Raw genomic sequence first — 24139 nt, 5'->3', positions numbered from 1 at the left:
TACAATATATAGCACCAAAACGTACGAGCTGTGCAAAGTGAGCAGACAATTATATCTTCGTAGAATAGAGAATTGGGGACACATAAAAGATGAAGGGCCTGTGACTTAAAAATAATGAAGATAAAATCATACAAGAAACAGAAATATACACATAAAAGGAGAAAACCCACCACATCACGAAGCTCACGAGCACCCACAACGTATTCTTCCTTCTGCCGCCGTCGGATCGGAGTGAATACGCTTCGATCGATGTTCACAAACGTACGAGAAGCAAAAGGGAAAAAGCTAAGAGACAATCGATCGATGTAGGAAAATAAACAGAGAATCGATTCAAGTAAAAGGGCAGAAACATCGAATCAATCTCACCATAAGCAAAGAAGGTGAGAGCTAAAGATAAAGCACGATTGATTTAGGGCTAGCCATGGAAGAGTTTTCCCGATCCCGTTTTCCCGATCCCCAATTATAACTTGTAAATATTTGTGGGAGAAAAGAGTCCACGTTATTATGAAGTTTTAAATATTTTTATTTTTATTTTTTTTTTATTCTAAAAAAAATTATATTTTTTAAAAATAAAAATAAAAAACCTAAAAGACAACACACAAACACAACGCTTGAAAATAACCATTGTTTATTTTTAAAAAAAAAACGCTCATAGACAACGGTTTTTAAAACCGTTGTCGTATAGCCAAAACAACATCGGTTTTTATTAAACCGTTGTCTTCAATTTAAAAAAAACGCTCATTAACAATGGTTTTTCTAAAAACCGTTGTTATAGGCCAAAACACAACGGTTTTCTGTAAAACCGTTGTCTTTAGAGTGATGTGTATTACCAGTTTTGTTGTAGTGAGGGTCTCTTAGGGTCAAAATGGCTGGGTGGTTCGACCATATAAGTGGCTAGATAAAGCTGGAAGTATGCTGGTGCAAAAGGTTATTGAGCAGAAAAATCTGGACAGATTTGGGTTCTTTAGAAGATGGGTTCGACTGGGCAATGCATTGGCTTGGATTGGACCAGGGCTGGGTCAGGTACTTGCCCCTGGATCTTGGGAAGATTTTGGTGTCTATGCTCCGGCCATTGGTGGCCGGAGTTTGTCGGAATATGCCAAATACTAGAACTGCTACAGGATAGAGAGCAGTTTGAGCGGTTTTAGAAAAATAATTTGTACGGACTGTAGGACTCGAGTTATGGGCTGGTTTCAGCTTGGTTAGAACCCCAAGACCTTGGGAAAGGTTGGGTCAGTTGGGCTCCGGCCAGTGATGGCCGGAGCTGGGCGGCCAAAGCCCAAAAATGGCCGAGGTGTGCTGCTGCCACGTGAAGAGAGTTGAAGGAAGTGGTGTGTACTGTTTTAGAGCAAGTCGGGCAGTAGGGTCAGGGTCTCGGGCAGGGTTGTTCCGGGTCGGGTTAGGATGTTTTAGGGTCATGACATATGGGTACGGGTCTGGGTTATTTTATTTTGGGTTCGGGTAATTTAATTAGTGATTAAATGTTTAAGTTATGAATATTTGAATTTGGGTTAGATAATTTATTATTTGGGCCATATTAGGTGTTAATGGGCCAAATTAAGAATAATGGGCCAGATTAAGTTGTTAATGGACTTAATAAGTTTATTGGGTCAAGTTAAGTATTAATGATATTGAATAATATATTTGGGCTAAAAATCTAAGTTAATGGGCATAAGTTAAGTTATTGGGTCAGTCTATAATTTTATGAGTTTAAGTCTAAGGGGTCAGCAGCTCGAACAAGTCCATGGAAAATAAAAAAGGGTCCGTAAATATATATTTAATTCATGCATGTATTTTATTAGTTATATAAGTATGATTTTTAAGAAAATAAATTAAATATATATTTACGGACAAATTTTCATGAAATAAAGAAATAAATGAGATTTTTTTTAAGTTCATGCATCATGTAAGAATTTTTATGATAAGTTTAAATGTATGTTAAAAAAATATATTTTTTTTATGGAAGTTGAAGTGAAGGTGAAAAGTGATGTGGTTGGAGGCCGGGATAACTGGGTTCGGTGACCTTCCTAATGATGTATAAGTATGATGAGCTTATGGATCCAGCTGAGAGGGCTGGTGAAGTGGCAACACAGAGGTGGAAACCCCACCGCCGCGTACGTTGGTTTATAGATTGATCAATCGCTTAGTATGATGTCACCGACATGGATACGACCTGTTGAGAACTAAGAAATCATGATATGTTATTTTTACGAAAATTATAAAGTATGATGAATTATGTTATAGCATGATGATTTAGAAGTATGATTATTTATTTATGTTTATATGCATATAATTTTAAGATCATGCACGTATAATTATTATTCACGTATTTTATATGATGTGTGCTTGTGTGTGGTTTCATTTTGTTATGTAAGGATAGAACGTGCTGAGCCTCTAGGCTCACTAGATTTAAATGGTGCAGGTGAACAAAATGTCAACAAGGATAATGTGTTCCCGACTAGCGGCGAGAGCATATAAGTTTCCAGGCAGCTAGAACCCGTGACCATTGCTCTAAGATGAATTTTATGTTGAGACTAGAACATTTATTTCCGCATATGATTTATTATTATAGATTTTCAGTATATGCATGGATTTTTAGATTTAAGTATTTATTTTCTAAGTTTTCATGAATTTTTGGTGAAAGAAATATTATTTAGAAATTTTATTATGGCATTTTTATAAATTATTATTTAGTAATTAATTTAATTGCATGCGTGTACTTTTATTGTATCTTTTGTGTATTTGTATTTTAAATTAAGTAAAGTTATTTTTAAGTATGATATATATATGTATGGGCATATATATATATATATATATATATATATATATATATATATATTTATATTTATTATTTTATATTTTATCGTTAGAGAGTTTTAAAAAAAAATCCAGTAGAAGTTTTAGGACGTTTCATTTGACAACCTACTGTTTTCACAATTCTTGGTACCGATCGATCGGTTAAACTTTGCGGATCGAGCGAGCAGCTTTTTTTCCAGCGAGTAGCGATTTTGAAAAATTCATATTTGGAGATCTAGCCGTCGGATTGAGATGAAATTTGGACAGCTGTTTCAAAACATCTTGAACTGCATTCTGAACGGTAAAGATCGGATTTGGATTTCATTAAAATTAAAAATTATTTTCTGACCATTGCTGCTCGTAATTCGTCTCTTATCTCGCTCTTTCCTTCCATTCTTTAGCTCCATTCTTTTATCTTCCTATATCAAATCACATACAATGATTAGGAACTATAAAATAAATTTAATCAATCAAAATACACCTATTCATCATAAATTAACTCAATCAAACATAGGAAAATACCATCACATCAAATTCCCTCTACTTAATCTTTGCTCGCCCTCGAGCAACACAAAACCAAGAATAAGTTTGAACTCATAATTCATAACAAAAATAACCATGATCTTCACATTTGCGCCTCAGCAAGTAACTCAATTCATGATCAAGAAAGGCGTTAAAATGCTAACAATGAAACAAGTGCAATATCCAGACATTTCAACTAGAGATATAGCCCCGAACGTGTGTGTGTGTCATGTTACCCCAGTTACATGCCACTTCAAAAGACAAAGTCTCAAGACTGTTCACCGACCTAAAGCAATTCAGTGCAAGTTTCACAATCAAGAACTCTCCTCTCAACAATACTTCAACACAACACAACTCTCTTGAGATAAAATTACGCACAGTCGGATTTTGCACGCGAAAATTTTAAAGTCCCAATAATTACCCGCAGACTTAGCTATAACTAGATAGGATTCGAATTTCAATCCCCTCGTCTATAGTCCGGATGGAACTACAATCCCATGGAATCCGCAAACTTAGCTATGAAATAGTGAATAGAATTTCATTCACATTCCAAGCCCGGATGGAATTGTTAATTAAAATTTTTTCAAAAGTTTAACCCCATTTAATCCGCATACTTAGCCACAAATAAGACGATTAGGATTTCAATCATCTTGATCGCAACCCGGATGGAGTTAATTGCATTTTTATAAACATTTTAAAAAAATATTTTAAAAGGTGCGCCCAAGATTGTATATGTCACATCAAAGAAATCATCAAAAATCAAGAACTATCATGTTCCACAAACACCTATTGTCGTGCAATGGTCCAACAAACATCCACAATATCTAATACATCGCTACACTTCACCGGTTAAACATGCGTGCTTAAAATATTCAAGAACCATATCAAAGTCTAATTTTCATTGGAGATCAAAGTGTTCCAGGGTTAGCAAATCATCTATTTTCAAAAGCATGCATATCATCAATTAGATATCATCATAGGCTAGTGATTTTCAACAGTCAAATTCATCACAAACTATGAGCTCTTAAAAAAAAATTCAAAAATCGGCTAAATTCTCTCAATGACTGGCTAAGTCCTCTCCCCCATACTTAAAGTCGTAAATTGTCCCCAATGTAAGTAAAAACGTAAAAATATATAAAAACAAATAAAACAAAAAAAAAATAAAAGAAACAAAAGAGAATACCCCCCTTGGGTTGCCTCCCAAGCAGCGCTTGATGTTCAGTTTTCAGCTTGACCCTCAGAAGCACTTCACAAAGAGCGGCTGACGCCCAAAGTAAGTGTCATATGACACCACAAACGGGTCTTTGTTCCATATGCCCTCAAGCTTGGCTAGATGTAAACATTTAAAGCTCGTCACCGCAGCAACACTCCGTAGTGGCTGGTAAACATGGGAAGAGAACGTCTCTGCGGGCTCTTGGAAGCCAACATCTTTTGAAACTGGTACTGATGGATAGGAAAGATTTTGGGGATGTGTGTATGATAATAATATCGATGAGCTCAAATTGATAGACTCTTGAATTCCTTCATCCTCAAACTCGAGTGGCAAACTATTTCCATCATACCCTATTTCTTCCATAACATCTTCCGACTGTGGTTCAATAAGAAGAGAAGACTCAAATGCCTCTAAATCTTCAACATGATTTGATTCGCACTCCCAATCTTGGTTCTCTGAGTCATCATCATCGAACCAAATCGGGTTGGTCACTGCTTGAGTATCTTTCCCCACTTCCTGTTCTCGGTGTTCATGGACGATTGATCTCTTGATATTCTTTATGTGCTCCACAAGGTGACATTTAGAATTTTTTAGATCTTCTATAGCTTCCTCAATTGATTTCACAAGCTTGCTCATAATATCCTCTAGCGGATGTAAGATCAATTTAGAACAACTTCCCTTCTCCTTTTGAAGCCCAAATGGTTGGTCTGTAAAATCCGGGTGTGTAAGATTCCAATACCGGTAATAGTCAAATTCTGCCATATCATCCAACAGATGCATCAAACTATCATTATCTCGGCAAAATAATGAACTACCGGCTGCGAAAGCTCCTTCAATTACCCATCTTCTTGTCACTGCATCCAAACCATCAAGAAAAAATGTAAGGGGAGAACAGTTATAAAAATCATGATACCGAAAAATGGTTTGCAAATCCTTGAATCTCCCCCATGCTGCATAGAATGGCTCTCCGTGTTGCTGGATAAAACTTGTGAATACTTGTCGATTTGACATTTTGAAGTATTATACAACAACAAATCTTGCAAAAACAGTAAAAAAATGGTGAAAAAATAAATAAAAACAAAAACACAAATAAATTAAACGCCTTCCCCGGCAACGGCGCCAAAATTTGTAACGCTTAGTCGTGTCGCGCCCAAATTAACCCAACTCAGATTAACTAAATAAACATGTAGTAGCGAGAGTAGGGATCGTTCCCACGAGAAAAGTGATATTTATTTTTGTTATTAAAAATACTGAAAATAAATAAAAGGGGATTTTAGATTTTTGAATTAACTACTATGCAAAAATTAAAATAAGGAAGAGCAATAAATTAACGAGATTTGGTATCGGTCGACTACACCCTTGAAATCATTCACTCGATCATCGATTCTCTAAAAATAATTAATTTTCATTGAATATTCACCATTGAAAATCTAATTCATGTTCCACATTAATCTTAGTTAATTAGACACCAGCGTTCTAGATTAACCCTTACCAATAAATCAACCCAAATACCAGCGATCTAGATTTAAATCTAAGGTAGCATTCATATGAGTGAAACTGATGAATCTAGACAACACATGCACCAGCGGATGTATTTATCCTAGTCAATTGTTGTTCCTACGATTTAACAAATTCAACAGCAAAAAATATTAAACGCAGTTGCTTCACAAATTACATGATTCAAACAATTACAGATTTGAAGTCTAATTTAGCGGTAGATTGTACGAAAGAATTAAAAGGTGATCAATCTAATAATCAAACACACAAGCATGAAATAAATCAGAACAACTCTTGATACTCAAATTGAATTAAACACTAAAAATCAAAATCTCACAAAGTAAATAAAATCAAGGGTTTCGTCTTCCTCAACCAAGTACTAAAACTAAATGAATTATAACTAAGAACAAGAAAGATAAAACCTAGCCGCCAGAAGTTTTTTCTCTCTAGCCATCTCCAATCTCTGCGTTATGATCCGATCTGATGATCCCCCCCCCCTTTCTTTTGCGTCTAAAGATCCTATTTATATGGTCTTGAAAGCCCACGAAATAAAGCCCGCAAAATAAGAGTTTTAAAATCCCAAAATTTTATTTTTTTTCCTGCGCCCGATATCTCTCTCGATCGGTAAAGATTGACCGATTGAGCGAGAATACTTTTGACAACCTTCTGTTTTCACAATTCTTGGCACCGATCGATCGGTTAAACTTTGCGGATCGAGCGAGCAGCTTTTTTCCCAGCGAGTAGCTATTTTGAAAATTTCATATTAGGAGATATAGCCGTCGGATTGAGCTGAAATTTGGACAGCTGCTTCAAAACATCTTGAACTTCATTTTGAACAATAGAGATTGGATTTCGAATTCTCGAAAATTAAAAATGATTTTCTGACCATTGCTGCTTTGTAATTCGTCTCTTATCTCGCTCTTTCCTTCCATTCTTTAGCTCCATTCTTCTATCTTCCTATATCAAATCACATACAATGATTAGGAACTATAAAATGAATTCAATCAATCAAAATACACATAATCATCACAAATTAACTCAATCAAACATAGGAAAATACCATCACATCATATATCAATAGCATGATATAAAGACAACATATTCAATGTTAATACGAATGAAATGCATGTCTTTAAAACAGGGATATCAACTCCGATAATCAAGGAATTGCTGCTCTGCTTTGGGATCCCAAGGATGAGATCACATAAACAACTCACCGATTCTCCCGATCGAGGTGGTACTACGTATATCCATCCTCTAGACTTTGGTGTGACTATAATGAGTATGCTGGCACTAGGCGAACCTCTACGCCTAGGCTACTCGATTAAAGCCCCCAAAACATCTAACATAAAAGAGCCGTTCTGCCCGCTGAAATCAAAGGTTTGGCTCAAGATGAATGCATAAGAAAACATAAAGCATTAAGACATATAACAAAAGCTCAAACAACAAAATACATGTTCCACATTCTAGAACAAGTATTGATGCAAGTATGTGATTTAAGGGAAACTCAAGAACCAACTGTCTTAAGTGTGCTATCCCGCTAAAACGATGTCTGCTTGTACCTTTCAATGCAATAGCTCCAACTCTAAATAAGCTACAAAAGACGCTATATCAAAATTGATAAGTGCATTTTATGCGCTTATATTGTTAGTATTTTGCTTGACTCTTGTGTTTTATTGGTTGATTTTATGCGTTTTTCTGTTGTTTTTGTTATATGAAGGAAACAAGGCGTGAGAATCGAGTTGATGGATATAAGTGCAAAAGAGGGAAGAAAAGATCAAGAATTGAAGGCTTAAAGACTTGAAGAAAAGGAGAAATTCGAGAGAAAGGAGCGCCCGCCCTGCTGAGTGGCGCGCTCGCGCGATGATCTAGAGGAACATGGAATTTTTGCGTGAGGGTTGAGCGCCCGCTCTATACCAAGGTGCACCCACGCCATTGCTGAGAAGAAAAGAGGAGAAAGTGCGTAGACATTGAGCGCCCGCGCAGGGACAATGAGCGCGCGCGCCATTCTGAGGAATGAAAGAGCGTAGAGGTTGAGCGCGCGCGCCGATATATGGAGAGCCCGCCCCGTCGGTCGCACAGACTTATTTTTGGAAGAATTTTATGTTTTGGAAACTCTTGTTTTAATTCCTAGGCTTATCTTTGGACGATTTGCTACCAAGATAGGGAGTTTTTTTATTGGAAAAAAGGAGAAGAAACGTAGAAGGGAGACTAGGTTTTTTCTAAGAATTCTAGAATTCCATTTTTTTCTTATGATTTTTATCTTGTTCTTCATGAATTGTGTTGGCTAGTTTTTAATACTTGGTTAAGGAAGACGAAGCCCTTGATTAATTTACTCGTGAGATTTTTGTTTTACAGAGTTTGATTATTGTTGAGTATCAAGTATTATTCTGATTTATTTCATGATTGTATGTTTGATTATTAGATTGATCACCTGATAATTCTTATATATAATCTATTGCTAAATTAGAGTTTGAATCCGTAATTGTTCGAATTATCTGATTTGCAAAGCAACTACAATTAATAATCATCCGCTTGTGAGGTTAGAAATTGTAGGGATAATAATTGAATAGGCTAAATTCATCTGCTTGTGTATGAGTTGTCTAGATTTATCAGTTTTACTAGTTTGCATGATATCGTGAGTTTAAATCTAATCGCTTGTATTGGGTTGATTCATTGATAAGGGTTATCTTAGAACGCTTGTGTCTAGTTAACTAAAATTAAGGTAAAACAGGAATTTAATTTTCAATGATGAATATTCAACGTGATTAAAGATTTTTAGATAATCGATGATCGAACGAATGAAATCAAGGGTGTAGTTGACCGAAACCAAGTCTCGTCTCCTATTGAATTTCTCCAATCTTTATTTAATTTTTGCATGCCAGTGAATTTTAGTTGCTTAAATTTCTTAGTAGTTAATCCAAACTTGAAAACCCCCCTTTTTCTTTTAAAAAACACTTTTAAATTTCCCTTTCCTCGTGGGAACAATCCTTACTCACACTACTACATTAATTTGTTTATCTGATTGAGTCGGGTAATTTGGGCGTACGTGATAAGCACTACCAAATTTTGGCGCCGTTGCCGGGGAAGCGGTGTTAACTTATGGTGTTCTTTTCTTAATTGTTTTTTTTTGTTTTATACTGTTATTCTCATTCTATTTTTTTTTCTTTGTTTCTAGATTCTTCTTTAGTTCATGCTTTCAGGTGATTTTACTGAGGAAGACTTTCTCTACGATCCGGAAATTGAAAGAACCTTGCATAGACAAAGGAGAGAACTTCGTAGGCAACAACAAGAAGCCGCTGCTCGAGCTGCTTTTCCTGAAGAAGAAGAGATGGCTGATAATGCGAACCTGAGCCTCAGACAATTGGGCACTCCAGATTTGAATCAACAACCCTTATGCATTACTTTTCCCCCATTAGAAAATAATGCTACATTTTAATTAAAATCTGGATTAATTCACTTGTCGCCTTCTTTCCATGGTCTTGCAGGTGAAGATCCTCATAAGCATCTAATGGAGTTCCATGTAGTGTGCACTAGCATGAAGCCACATGGAGTAACCGAGGAGCAGATCCAGCTTCGAGCCTTTCCTTTCTCTTTGAAGAGTGCTGCTAAGGATTGGCTATACTACTTACCCTCTGGATCGATCACAACCTGGACTGACATGAAAAGAATTTTTCTTGAAAAATACTTCCCAGCATCGAGAGCAACAAACATCAGGAAAGAGATCTATGGGATCAAACAGATGACGGGGGAATCACTTCACGAATATTGGGAGCGGTTCAAAAATCTATGCGCTAGTTGCCCGCAACATCAGATAAGTGAAAACCTCTTAATTCAATATTGCTATGAAGGTTTGCTACCTCATGACAGGAGTATGCTAGATGCTGCTAGTGGAGGAGTTTTTGTGGATAAAACTCCGGTGCAAGCAAGGAACTTAATAGAGAATATGGCTGCCAATTCTCAGCAATTTGGCACCAACAGAACTGATCATACACCGAGGAGAAACAATGAGGTAAATGTCTCTTCCTTTGAACAAAAATTAATTGAATTAACCACTCTTGTGCGTCAGATGGCTGTAGGGAATGGACAGACTGCGAAGGCATGTGGCATCTGCGCTGCAATAGGACATACCACTGATATGTGTCCTACACTTCATGAGGACTCAGTTGAACAGTTAAACGCTACTGGCAGATTTCCTGGACCACCACAATGGAAGTATGATCCGTATTCCAACACGTACAATCCTGGTTGGAAGGATCATCCTAATTTTAGATATGGGAATCAACAAGCAATTCAACCTGGACCTCAGGCTCCACGCAGAATCAAGCTTTTAGGCCACCATTTCAACCACAACAGCAGCGCCCTCAGATTCCTGCACCAGGTGAGTTTCTTGAAAAGATAGTTAAGGATCTTGCAACTAACACTTTGGCTTTTCAACAGGACACCCGGACAAGTATCCAAAACTTAACTACTCAAATGGGACAGCTCGCTACCGCAATCAACAAGATGGAATCACAAAATTCCGACAGTTTGCCTTCCCAAACTGTGGTGAACCCAAGAGAGAACGCAAGCGCAATAACTCTAAGAACTGGGAAAGAATTGAAGGTGAAAGAGAAAGAAGTTGAGGTTGAGCCCCAAGAGAAGCTTAAGGAAGAAGAAGAAAAAAAGGTGATTGAAGAAAAATCATCCAAGGATGATTCGTCAAGAGGTAAGTTTCCTCCTCTATCTGAATATAAGCCTGTTGCCCCTTTTCCCTTAGCTCTTAAGGACTCTAGGAAAGGTGAGGGAATTAAGGAGCTATATGAAACTTTTTGTAGATGTGAGGTTAACATTCCATTTCTAGATGTCATCAAGCAGGTACCTCGATACGCAAAGTTTTTGAAAGAGTTATGCACCGAAAAGAGGAAACAAACTTTGAAGGGTTGTCAGAAAGTGGAGTTAGGTGAGAATGTATCTGCAGTGATCCAAAGAAAATTACCCGCCAAATGCAAGGATCCAGGTATGTTCTCCATCCCATGCACTATAGGAAATATTAGACTTGAAAAGGTCATGTTAGATCTAGGAGCATCAATAAATGTCATGCCATACTCTATTTATGCATCCTTGAAACTTGGCCCACTAAATAAGAGTGGAATTGTCATACAATTAGCTGATAGGTCTAATGCATATCCTAGAGGCGTGGTCGAAGATGTGCTAGTGCAAGTGAATGAGTTAGTTTTTCCTGCAGACTTTTATGTGCTAGACATGGAAAACGGTGATCATAATAGTCCTATTTTGTTAGGCAGACCGTTTTTGAAAATATCCATGACTAAAATTGATGTTCACAGTGGCACACTCACTATGGAATTTGATGGCGAGGTTGTGAAATTTAATATCTATGATGCTATGAAATTTCCTGATAGTGATGATTGTGTGTTTTCTGTTGACATTGTGGATTTCTTGGCCCAAGATGTTTTTGAGCATGCAGGAAAAGATGAGCTAGAGGTGGCTATTATAGCACCCACTATGAAGACATAAGAAGGAATTAGATGCAGCCGAGAAGTGGATGAGATTGAGGATATTCTGAACAGTGCTCCTGAGCTACCACAGTCAGGTGATGTATCTTATTTGTCTTTACCGATCTCTAACACTCGGCGCTTTCCATCTGTTTTGCAGGCACCAGTGGTTGAGCTAAAAACGCTTCCAACCCACCTTAAGTATGTTTTCCTTGGAGAAGGAGAAACGCTACCTGTCATCATCTCCAGCAGCTTGGAAGCCGAGCAAGAAGAACAACTGGTCAAGGTTCTAAAAGAAAATAAAACTGCTATTGGGTGGACCATAGTAGATATCAAGGGAATTAGCCCTTCCACATGCATGCACCGAATTCTGATGGAAGATGGTGCAAGTCCCTCACGGCAACCGTAGAGGAAGTTGAATCCACCTATGATGGAGGTGGTAAAAGCTGAAATTCTGAAGCTACTTGAAGTTGGGGTCATCTACCCAATTTCTGACAGTCAGTGGGTCAGTCCGGTACAGGTGGTACCCAAGAAAACTGGAATTACAGTGGTGAAAAATAAGGACGACGAATTGGTTCCCACCCGCATTCAAAATGGGTGGAGGGTTTGTATTGATTATAGGAAGCTTAATGCAGGAACCCGAAAGGACCACTTCCCTCTCCCCTTTATTGATCAAATGATTGAGAGGTTAGCATGTCATCCTTACTATTGTTTTCTTGATGGTTATTCTGTTTATTTTCAGATTGCAATTGCATCGGAAGATCAGGAGAAAATGACATTCACATGCCCCTTCGGAACTTTTTCATACCGCCGCATGCCCTTTGGACTATGCAATGCACCGACTACTTTCCAACGGTGTATGGTTAGTATATTTTCTGATTTTGTAGAGCACATATTAGAAGTTTTCATGGATGATTTTACTGTCTATGGTGACTCATTTGAAGATTGTCTGTCTAATCTTTCTCTAGTTCTTAAGAGGTGTGTCGAAACCAACCTGGTTCTTAATTCTGAAAAATGTCACTTTATGGTTGGGCAAGGTATAGTGTTGGGTCATGTCGTCTCATCTAAGGGGATAGGGGTAGATAAAGCAAAAATTGATATTATTCAGTCTCTACCTTACCCCGTAAGTGTGCGGGAGGTGCGCTCTTTTCTTGGCCATGCAGGTTTTTACAGGAGGTATATTCAGGATTTTGCCAAGATTGCATCTCCTATGTGCAAACTGCTGCAGAAGGATGTGTCGTTTGAATTCAATAAGTCATGCAAAACTGCTTTTGATAAACTCAAGGACTCATTGACTTCAGCGCCAATCATCCAACCACCGGATTGGACCAAGCCATTTGAAATCATGTGTGACGCCAGTGATTATGCCATAGGAGCGGTATTAGGACAAAAAGTTGGGAAAGCATCGCACGCTATTTACTACGCTTCACGCATTCTGAACGATGCCCAACGAAACTACTCCACTACTGAAAAGAAGCTTTTAGCAGTATTTTTTGCTTTAGAGAAATTTCGTTCATATTTACTTGGTGCTAAAGTTATTGTTTATTCTGATCATGCAGTTCTTCGTTTTCTGATGGCGAAGAAGGAGGCAAAACCAAGACTGATACAATGGATACTACTGCTGGGCGAATTTGATGTGGAGATTAAGGATAAGAGAGGAACCAAAAATCGAGTGGCTGACCATTTGAGTCGCCTAGTTCATGTTGAAGAAGAGCTGAAGTTGCGAGAAGAATTTCCCGATGAGCAGTTATTCTCAGTCAGCACGGAATTCCCATGGTACGCAAATATTGTGAATTATTTAGTTACTAATGGATTTCCGTCTGAATTCTCTAAGGCACAAAAAGATAAGGTCCGAAGTGATGCTAAATATTATGTGTGGGATGATCCATACTTGTGGAAGCACTGCGCTGATCAAGTCATACGACGATGTGTATCTGCAAGCGAGGTAATACCAATTCTCACATTTTGTCACTCATATGCTTGTGGTGGCCATTTTGGAGCAAAAAGAACAGCTAGGAAGATATTGGACTGTGGATTTTTCTGGCCATCCATATTTCGAGACGCTTACATGTTTTGTAAGTCATGTGCTCAATGCCAAAAGACAGGTAATATATCCCAGCGTAAGGAGATGCCTCAACAACCCATTTTAATATGTGAAATCTTTGATGTATGGGGTATCGACTTCATGGGTCCTTTTCCTAGTTCGTACGGATTTATTTATATATTACTTGCTGTGGATTATGTCTCGAAATGGGTGGAGGCCAAGGCCACCCGTACTGACGATTCGAAAGTGGTTGCAGATTTCATTCAACATAATATTTTCTCTAGGTTTGGAATCCCAAGAGCCCTCATTAGTGATAGAGGAACGCACTTCTGCAACCGGACTGTGGCTAGTTTATTGAAGAGATATCATGTGATGCACAAACTCTCCACTGCGTATCACCTGCAATCGAATGGCCAAGCTGAGGTCTCAAATCGAGAAATCAAATCCGTTTTGGAGAAGACAGTGAATCCTACTAGGAAAGACTGGAGTTTCCATTTGGATGATGCACTATGGGCATACAGAACTGCGTTCAAGACACCTATTGGGATGTCCCCATATCGGTTGATTTTTGGGAAACCATGTCATCTGCCTGTCGAATTGGAGCATCGAGCCTATTGGGCTATTAAAAATTTCAACATGCGGATGGATGAGAGTGGAGCGCACAGGAAGCTGCAGTTGCAAGAACTAGAAGAGATACGCAATGATGCATATGCGAGCTCAAAGATTTATAAGGAAAAGACAAAGGCTTTCCACGACAAGATGATTTCTAGAAGGGTCTTTGAAGCCGGTCAAAAAGTTTTGTTATATCACTCACGACTTCGATTATTCCCAGGTAAGTTGCGTTCTAGATGGATTGGCCCGTTTGTTATCACTAATGTTTTTCCTCATGGTGCAGTAGAGATAAAGAGCTTGGAAACGTCAAAAATATTCAAGGTGAATGGCCAACGCCTGAAGCATTACTTTGAAGGGGTCCAAGCGAATGAGGAAGAGGATGCGCATGATCTCACACTCGATGATCCGCCACAGATTGATTAACTCATAGCATCCAGTCGGGCTGATGACTATAAACCAAGCGCTTTTTGGGAGGCAACCCAAATTTTTATTTTTCTCGTCTTTGCACCTCTGTTTCATTCATTTCTTTTGTCATTTTATCTTAGTTTTTACTTTATTAATTTTTCGTAACTTGAGAGTTGATATGATTTTACTTTTCCACAGGTTTTGTCGCAGAAAATTGGACAATTCGAAGCCATAGAGCACGCGCCCCACTCTATTGCGCGGCCGCGCCACCTCTGTATCAAAAAATTTATATTTTTGCATAGGCCAAGAGCGCGCGCCCCACTCTATCGTGCTCCCGCGCAGCTTTAAAGTCAGGAAATTTCATTTTTGCAAAGATAATGAGCGTGCGCCCTCCACTACTGAGCGCCCGCACAAGCCCTGGGCACCGAGTCTTATAAAGTCGAAGCACATGAGCGCGCGCTCCACTTTCATGAGCGCCCGCGAGATCTAACATCTCGAGAGATTACATTGTATGAAGCCTATGCGCACGCGCTCCATCACCATCGAGCGCCCGCGCGACGGGATATAAAAAAACACTTGTTCGAGATTGTTGTCTCACTTTCCCCCCCAACTCTTGCAAACTTCTCTAACTCCCTCAATCCCTAATCTCACGAGATCGATTTCATTCACCATATCTCTTTTTTGGAGCGAATTGTCTCATACAATCTCCCAAATTCTTTCCCCAAATTCTCTCAACCCGTCAAAGAAGCGTGGATTTTGGTCGAATTGCTCATATTGTTAGTGGGCATTGTTTGGAGCTTTTCAAGTCGGACATCGAGTTCGTTCTTATATTGGGTAAGTGTTGGCTTTCATATTCGGGTTTGAAACTTTTCTTCAAGCCGATATTCATATTGTGAAGTTGTGAAGTTTGAATTTTGTTGAAGTTTGGGGGGGCATATTATTTATGAATTGGTTGTTTGGTGATTGTGGTGGAGTCGTGCCGTGGGTGTATTGTTGAAGTTTGGGGGAAGAAGGGTGTGGTATTGTGGTTCTTGTGAATTTTCAGGATTGCACACCAAGTGTTTGTTATATGGCGCCCACGAAGAAAACTAAGTTTGGGGCTTCTTCTTCTTCTACTCCCGCCCCTTCCGCAGATAGTAAGCGTTTTTGGAACACCCAGGCGGCTGCAATTTATCAAGAATGGCTTGGGAAGAATATCCTCGCCAAACGAGGATTCGACGCATCTATTGGTTTTGACCCTAGTGCTTATATGACGAGTGTTGGTCGAGAAATTGTTGCCCGACAATGGCAGGAGTTTGCAAAGCAACCTCAGGACGCAGTTGTTCCTTTGGTTAGAGAGTTCTACGCCAACCTCAAGGTGAAACATGTTCAGTTGAAGGTACTCGTGCGTGGGAAGATGGTTCCATTCGACTCCCACACCATCAATACTCTCTTTAAGATTCCTCCGGTGTATCACGACGAATATCAAGAATTCAAAAACAGTGACATTGATTACGACGTTGTTATTCGTCGCATCTGTCGACCGGGGGCTGAGTGGCGCTATGGGCGAGATGGTATGCCATCCAAATTAAAGAAGACTGAGCTGCAATATGAGGTCAATCTGTGGTATAATTTTATTTGTGCTCGTCTGAAGCCGACCGACCATGAGCACGAGGTTACACGGGATCAAGCTTTATTGCTCTATTGCATTGTGGAGGGGAAGTCCATTGATTTGGGACTCATTTGTCAAGAGACTATTCTGCACGTAGTAGGCGGCAAGACGAGTGGTGGTCTTGCATTGCCTGTCATTATTTCTGATCTTTGTGAGGAGGTCGGGGTGGACTGAAGACCCACGGAGGAGATTTTGAAGCCCATCACCGCCATTGCATTTGACTATAACACTCGCTTGATACCTCCAGCGGTGCACCGAGCGAGAGACGAGAGAGCTGTAGGACGTCGAGCACAGGCACCCCAGCATCAGTCGGATCCTTCTATGACTGATCGATTGGCTAGACTCGAGGAGGAGGTGCGCCTATCACGACAGGAGCAGCAGCAGCAGAGAGAGGAGATTCGCACTATGCAGCAGACGTCTGGAATCTTTATGAACTACATGATGGACCTCTCTGCAGCTGTTCTCCCACACTACTTTCCTGATGGTGCCAGCTTCCTGCCCCCGCGACCACAGTGGCCTCCGATGTTTGGCCCGACTGACCCTCCTGCTGATCCACATCCTGACGGTGATGGTGGTGACCACTGACGGTCATCACTCGAGGTACATGTCCTGGTTCTGTTATTTTATATTGTCATATCATTGAGGACAATGTATGTACCTAAGTTTGGGGGGAGTTCCGTAGGATGCTAGGTGTTTCTTTGTTTTGCTTTGTTTAACTGAGCGTCAGTTGTGTTTGTGTGTCCATGTCTAGTTTGTTAATTTATTGATTAGTGGTTTTTGTGTGAGTTGTATGTTGCATCACTTTTGAGAACAATGGTAAGATAACCAATGTTTAGTTGTTTTAAGTAGGAAATTGAATCCTTGAATGTCTGCCTCCTGACAAACAAATTTTTTTGAAACTTCGACCAAGTGGACTTGAAACTCTTATATACTCTGTGAATTTCGTTTGACCCTAAATTTGAAACAGACAGAAATAGAAAGGATTGAGGAGTCGTTTGGATCAATTGGGCCTTTACTTATTTATTCATGCATTATTCATAGTTGCCCTTTGAGCCATCACATATACATGAGCACAAGAGGTGCATTTGCTGAGTTTTTTTGTTGTGCAAAATCACCGTTTACTGTTGGTGATTTCTTCTTTTTCTGCACTGGTCGAATTCATATGATTTAATTGTGGAGAGAGATTAATCTAGAACTAGCTTGAACATCCCTCGAGGCGCAATACGGGTATACTGTGACTTAGGAATAAGATAGGCAATTTTTCTAATTCGATTGAGCCTTTCAAGCCACCCTTAATAAATTATGTCCCTAGTACCCCTTTTGAGCTAATTGAAAACGAATGGCATGCGTGAAAACGTGTGATAAACCCCCATTCGGCATTATTTCAAGGTCCCACAAATTACTACCTGTAGCTTAAACACTATTTCCTACCTTTAGGGAGTAATTGCATGTTTGATTTTTATACTCTTGATTTGAATACTTAAATGGATAGTGTGTTGAGAATTGCAATGAAAAATCGACAGAAGTGTAGTAGTAGAGGGAAAGAAAAAAAAAAGAAAGAAAGAGATACGTTGGGTGTAGAAATCTGAAAAAAAAAAAAAAAAAGAGAAAACTGTGAAAAAGAAAAAAGCGGGATGAAAATGCAAAGAAAAAAAATGGAGTTGAAAAAATGAAAAGAGTTTGCCGTGTGAGTGAAAAGGAGTGGATTAAGAGATAAGATCATATTTTACTCCCTCTTTGAATTCTTTCCTTCGTTTGTAGCCATAAGCCCAGCTTGACGTTATAAGCTGAATAAGACCTATGGACCGAGTCACAGTCGCCTAATATACTAGTGGAGAGGGGTTGTGAGAGTTTAGCCTATGGATTGTCGATTGACATTTTTGATGAATATGCATTTTGATCAAAACACGCACACACTTTATTCTTTCTTGAGCTAATTTGATTGTGAGCGGTTTTGATTGAATGTCCTTCGTGTTGATCCCGAGTTACCTTGAAAGTCCTCATGATCTATAGATGTTTGAATTGAGTTTGGTGGAGAATGTTGTGAACGTGAGTTGCGGAGTCTAAAAGCCTATAAGGTTGAGCTATGTTTCTTTTGCTTAAACAATTTTTCAATGTTAGGAGGATGTGATGTGATTGGATTTAAAAATTTTGGATTTCATTGCTGAGGCTATTGATACACGATAATTCTTGATGATTCTGGGGTGTTGTGTAAGTTTCTTTTTAGACAATTGGTTTTGTTCGGGATGAACAAGAGTTCAAGTTTGGGGGAATTTGATAAGTGCATTTTATGCGCTTATATTGTTAGTATTTTGCTTGACTCTTGTGTTTTATTGGTCGATTTTATGCGTTTTTCTATTGTTTTTGTTATATGAAGGAAACAAGGCGTGAGAATCGAGTTGATGGATATAAGTGCAAAAGAGGGAAGAAAAGATCAAGAATTAAAAACTTAAAGACTTGAAGAAAAGGAGAAATTCGAGAGCAAGGAGCGCCTGCCCTGCTGAGTGGCGCGCCCGCGCGATGATCTAGAGGAACATGGAAATTTTGTGTGAGGGTTGAGCGCCCGCTCTATACCAAGGCGCGCCCGCGCCATTGCTGAGAAGAAAAGAGGAGAAAGTGCGTAGACACTAAGCGCCCGCGCAGGGACAATGAGCGCGCGCGCCATTCTGAGGAATGAAAGAGCGTAGAGGTTGAGCGCGCGCGCCGATATATGGAGCGCCCGCCCCGTCGGTCACACAGACTTATTTTTGGAAGAATTTTATGTTTTGGAAACTCTTGTTTTAATTCCTAGGCTTATCTTTGGACGATTTGCTACCAAGATAGGGAGTTTTATTATTGAAAAAAAGGAAAAGAAACGTAGAAGGGAGACTAGGTTTTTTCTAAGAATTCTAGAATTCCATTTTTTTCTTATGATTTTTATCTTGTTCTTCATGAATTGTGTTGGCTAGTTTTTAATACTTGAATAAGGAAGACGAAGCCCTTGATTAATTTACTCGTGAGATTTTTGTTTTACATAGTTTGATTATTGTTGAGTATCAAGTATTATTCTGATTTATTTCATGATTGTATGTTTGATTATTAGATTGATCACCTGATAATTCTTATATATAATCTACTGCTAAATTAGAGTTTGAATCCGTAATTGTTCGAATTATCTGATTTGCGAAACAACTACAATTAATAATCTTCCGCTTGTGAGGTTAGGAATTGTAGGGATAATAATTGAATAGGCTAAATTCATCCGCTTGTGTATGAGTTGTCTAGATTTATCAGCTTTACTAGTTTGCATGCTATCGTGAGTTTAAATCTAATCGCTTGTATTGGGTTGATTCATTGATAAGGGTTATCTTAGAACGCTTGTGTCTATTTAACTAAGATTAAGGTAAAATAGAAATTTAATTTCCAATGATGAATATTCAATGTGATTAAAGATTTTTAGATAATCGATGATCGAACGAATGAAATCAAGGGTGTAGTTGACCGAAACCAAGTCTCGTCTCCTATTGAATTTCTCCAATCTTTATTTAATTTTTGCATGCCAGTGAATTTTAGTTGCTTAAATTTCTTAGTAGTTAATCCAAACTTGAAAACCCCCCTTTTTCTTTTAAAGAACACTTTTAAATTTCCCTTTCCTCGTGGAAACGACCCCTACTCACACTACTACATTAATTTGTTTATCTGATTGAGTCGGGTAATTGGGCGTACGCGATAAGCGCTACCAAAAATCTATACAACCTAAACAACAACAACGCTCAAGGAAAACTCTTTACCGCTCTTCGTCCAACTCTTTGACGATCGACTGCTACTAACTCTGGGCTCGACAAATTCAAAAGAATATGTACGGAGACAAAAGATGATCAACAAAGACGATCAATGTCCGGCTAAATCGGTATGATAAATATCAACTGGAAAGCGTACCAGATCAAGTTATAATATAGTGGACAAAGGTCCAGATGTCGAACCCATAGGGACTGTATAAATATGAATACCAAAATATATTTATTCTTACTTAATCTAGACTAATTAATAAAGTGATTCAGATTTTAAACTAATAATTAAAATTGCAAATAAAATTAAATTAACTAAAATGCAGTAGGAAAATTTGGATTTAATTCAAATTTGGGAAAAGCTCGATCAAGTACTCACGTAGGTACCAGACAATTCATGTAACAAGCAGTCAATCTAAGACATCAGACTTAATCGTAATTCACGGGAATTTTCATAATTTGTTCAAAGGACTATTTCTAGAACAATGAAACCTATTCAAATTTTGACGGATTAATCTTTCGTAATTCTAATCAAATTTTAATGCATGAATAACTGTGAAAATTTAGTTTACACCCAAACAACAAAATGAAACCGAATTCTATTTCTAGTCAGTTTTGCACTATGTTGAATATCGAAGTGATCAAAATCAAAACCTCCTCTGTCGAATTGGAATCAATTAACATGCAAGAAAATAACTGGCCAGGAAATTCACAAGACAAATATAAATTCAATAACCAATAAAATCAAATCAAGTCTGAAAATCTCAAATAAACAAATCAAGTTTTATACATAAATTGTCTGGCCCAATCACATGGCCTTGATCGAATAAAAACTACTACTCACTAATAAACATAATTAATCAAACCAAGTCTAAAATCATAAAATAGAAAATACGAGAGTAGAAAAACTGAAGAATTATTCAAGTAGCCACCGTCAGCCTTCGCGTGCAAAAATCAAAAGACAAAAGTCCTCAAAAAGATAATAAAATTTCTATTTATAGGGGGTCCGCTCCAATTAGAATCCTCCTCAACCTAAAATTCTCAAAAATTACAACTTCCCGAGCACGCGCGCGCGCATGGGATTGCCCTCGCGCGCACGCAGTTCAATTAAGCAGTGGCTTCGTAACCCTCACGCGCGCGCGCGAGGATGAAGCTCGCCCGCGCGCGGCTTCCCCTATGTTCTCTGGAATTTCCTTCTGTGCGCGCGCGGAGAGTAATCTCGCCCGCGCGCGCCTTGGCTTTGACGTCTCTGGAACTTAACACTGCACACGCGCGAGAAGGGCTCTCGCGCGCGCGTGCCTTGTCCGCATAGCTGGTTCCTAAAAACTTCATTATCTTACAAAATTCAACCAGGAGAGTATAATACACGTACATAAAATAAAACACTAATAAAACACAAGAAAATAAAATAAATGCATGCGAAATAATATAAAATGATACAAAATAATGCATACACAACACACTTATCAATACCCCCATACTTAAACCTTGCTCGCCCTCGAGCAAGACATGCAACAACACAATGTCATGACACAAGTATGAATAAATCATGTTCAAGATAGCCTCAGACGAGTTCTACTTCAATTTTCCAAAAACCAAAACACCTTTCGATTGTCCACAATACACTGTCAGTTGAACGCAAACGTGTGTGTGTGTCATGTTATTCCAGTTTCGTGCAACTTCAAAAGAATCCATTCTAAGAATGTTTAGCGACATATGACAATTCAATGCAAGTATCAAAATCTAGCACTCTATCATCTCAACAATCCCAAACACAAAAAAATGCACTTTCTTGAGATTTACACATACCTCTTGATTTTTGCAATTAATTTTCTTATGCCCCAATAATTACCCGCAGACTTAGCTATGGATCAATGATTAGGATTTCAATCATTGTCCAAGCCCGGATGGAGCTACAATCCCATTTAACCCTCAAACTTAGCTATGGATCAATGATTAGGATTTCAATCATTGTCCAAGCCCGGATGGAATTAACTTATATTTCTCTTCTTTTTTTTCATAAATTTTTTTTTATAGGTACGCGCCAAAATCATGCATGAAATGTCCAACTACTATCAAGAATCCAAAACACTATCATGATCAGCAAGCATCTATTGTCGTGCAATGGTCAAACAAACACGAATCTAAGCAATTACATCGCTACACTACACTAGTCTAACATGCGTGCTTAATATTATTCACGAGGCAACCGACATCTTTTCATGTTCAATCAAAAGAAAAATATTTTCCAAAAAACAATTTTTCTTTTCAATTCAATCATCATTGGCTAACATGCTTCATTCGACTCGCATCGACAACACAAACAACAACAAAATGATATGCATGATTACGAACAAAACACAAAAACTAAACCAAATGAATGCAAACAGAATGAACACAAAACATGATAACTAAACACCCCCCATACTTATCTAAAGTATTTTCCTCAATGCTTCAGAATACATAAACTACAACAGAAACACATGCAAATGCAACAACAAAAAGTGAAACAAAAAGAACTCCCCTGGTGACTATTCTCCGTCTTCTTCTGGAATGGAGGGATCCTGAGGTGCGACTGGAGCAAACTGAGCTGGCATATTAGACTGGAACGGGAATGGAGGTGGATAATGAGGGGCCTCTCAAAAGCCCGATGTATCCAGCCCCAACTGAGTCGCCATGTTGCGCATCATGTCTTCCACATTATGGAGATAAGTGGAAGTGGCTTGAAAATAGTCCATGGCATAATGGTTGAAGGCGGAGCTCTCAATGGCCATGTCTTTGGCGGTACGGCGAGGAGGTGGTGGCGGCGGTTGAACGCTGGAAGAACTCCCAACATGAGGGTGACCGCTATAAAACTCCAAATTGTGCTTCGCTTACTTGGAGGTGGCGAGCTTCTCATCCACTGTCTTAAAAGGTGGCATTCATTCCTCATCTGGACTGATCGGTACACCCGCCTGACGACAAAGGGCGGTGATGGTGTGAGGAAAGTAGAGGCCCACTGTCGGAGTGTGCATCGAGTAGACAATGTAATCATGGATGAGGCTGCCCACATCAATCGGTCATCTCTTCATGATTGCATACACAAGAATAGCTCGATCCGCCTGCACGTCAACTATTTGTAGCACAGGCAAAAGCCGCTGGGCAATGAAATCATACCATAACGCCGGCTCAAGCTTCAGAAATCGCTCCGAAAAATGAGTGAACCGGAGAGGATCATGCCACTATGCACCAGCATAACACATCTCTCGCAAAATCAAATTATAGTCCGGGTTCGCCTTAAAATTTTTAAACTGACTATTATCAGCAGCAGGTGTATCTAACAACCTATTCAACGTCTCAGCATCAAACGGAACAAGTTTCCCTCGGACAAAGGCTTTAGAATCATCTCGGGCTGGGGCATTAGCATAAAACTCCCTAACCACCGGGACAATGGCGGGATCGGGTACTTTTCAAAATATATTCCATTTACGCTAATTAATCCCCAAAGCAACAAATTCATGACAATCCAGAGATAAACCACGCTCAGCAATTGGATTATGATTGAGTCTAGCGTGTTCATACCTCTCTTGGGCCTCCCGAGAGACGAATCGATTGGAGTGTGCGGCGAATGAAGATGAGCTAGCGACGGCAGGGCCGGACGAATGGACTCTTTTGACTGCCATGGTGGTGTTCGGCCGGAAATCAGAAGCAGTGAGCGGTGAGCGGTGGCGGGTAGACCTGGCCACGGGCCGGTTTCGGTCCGGTTTCGGGTCGGAACAGTTGGGTTCGGGTTGGTATTTTACCAACCCTGAACCGGCCCGCCCTTGGCCGGTTCCGGTCCGGGTTGGTGAACCGGCGGTTCGGGTCCGGGTCAACCCTTGCTTTTTTAAAAAAAAGAATTTTACAATTAAACTTTTAAAAACTCTATCAAATATTTTATTATCTCAATAAAAAATATATAAATTTATTAAATAAAAATATATACATTTAAACTTTTAACATCTTCTAATATTATATTTATTCAATAAAAAATATATGACATTTCAACTTTCAACATTTTATATTAAAAACTATGTCTATCTCAATAAAAAAAAAACTATGTCTATTTCAATAAAAAATTTATTACATTTATTCAATAAAAAATATATTATATTTCAA

The 24139-nt window shown here is 38.9% G+C and overlaps 1 protein-coding gene across 1 annotated transcript; it reads left to right on the top strand.

Moving 5' to 3' along the window:
* Positions 1-10097: 10097 nt before the first annotated feature.
* Positions 10098-14602, top strand: LOC140877555 (uncharacterized). The gene is made up of 7 exons (XM_073281093.1): positions 10098-10409; positions 10469-10696; positions 10796-10970; positions 11550-11794; positions 12242-12497; positions 13068-13125; positions 13501-14602. The coding sequence occupies exons 1-7, from the start codon at positions 10098-10100 to the stop codon at positions 14600-14602; spliced, it is 2376 nt and encodes a 791-aa protein (XP_073137194.1).
* The last annotated feature ends 9537 nt before the right edge of the window (positions 14603-24139 follow it).

The sequence above is a fragment of the Henckelia pumila genome, chromosome 2 (assembly GCF_033568475.1).
Source record: "Henckelia pumila isolate YLH828 chromosome 2, ASM3356847v2, whole genome shotgun sequence".
NCBI classification, from domain to species: Eukaryota; Viridiplantae; Streptophyta; class Magnoliopsida; order Lamiales; family Gesneriaceae; genus Henckelia; species Henckelia pumila.
This window is presented reverse-complemented; position numbering and strand designations above follow the sequence as displayed.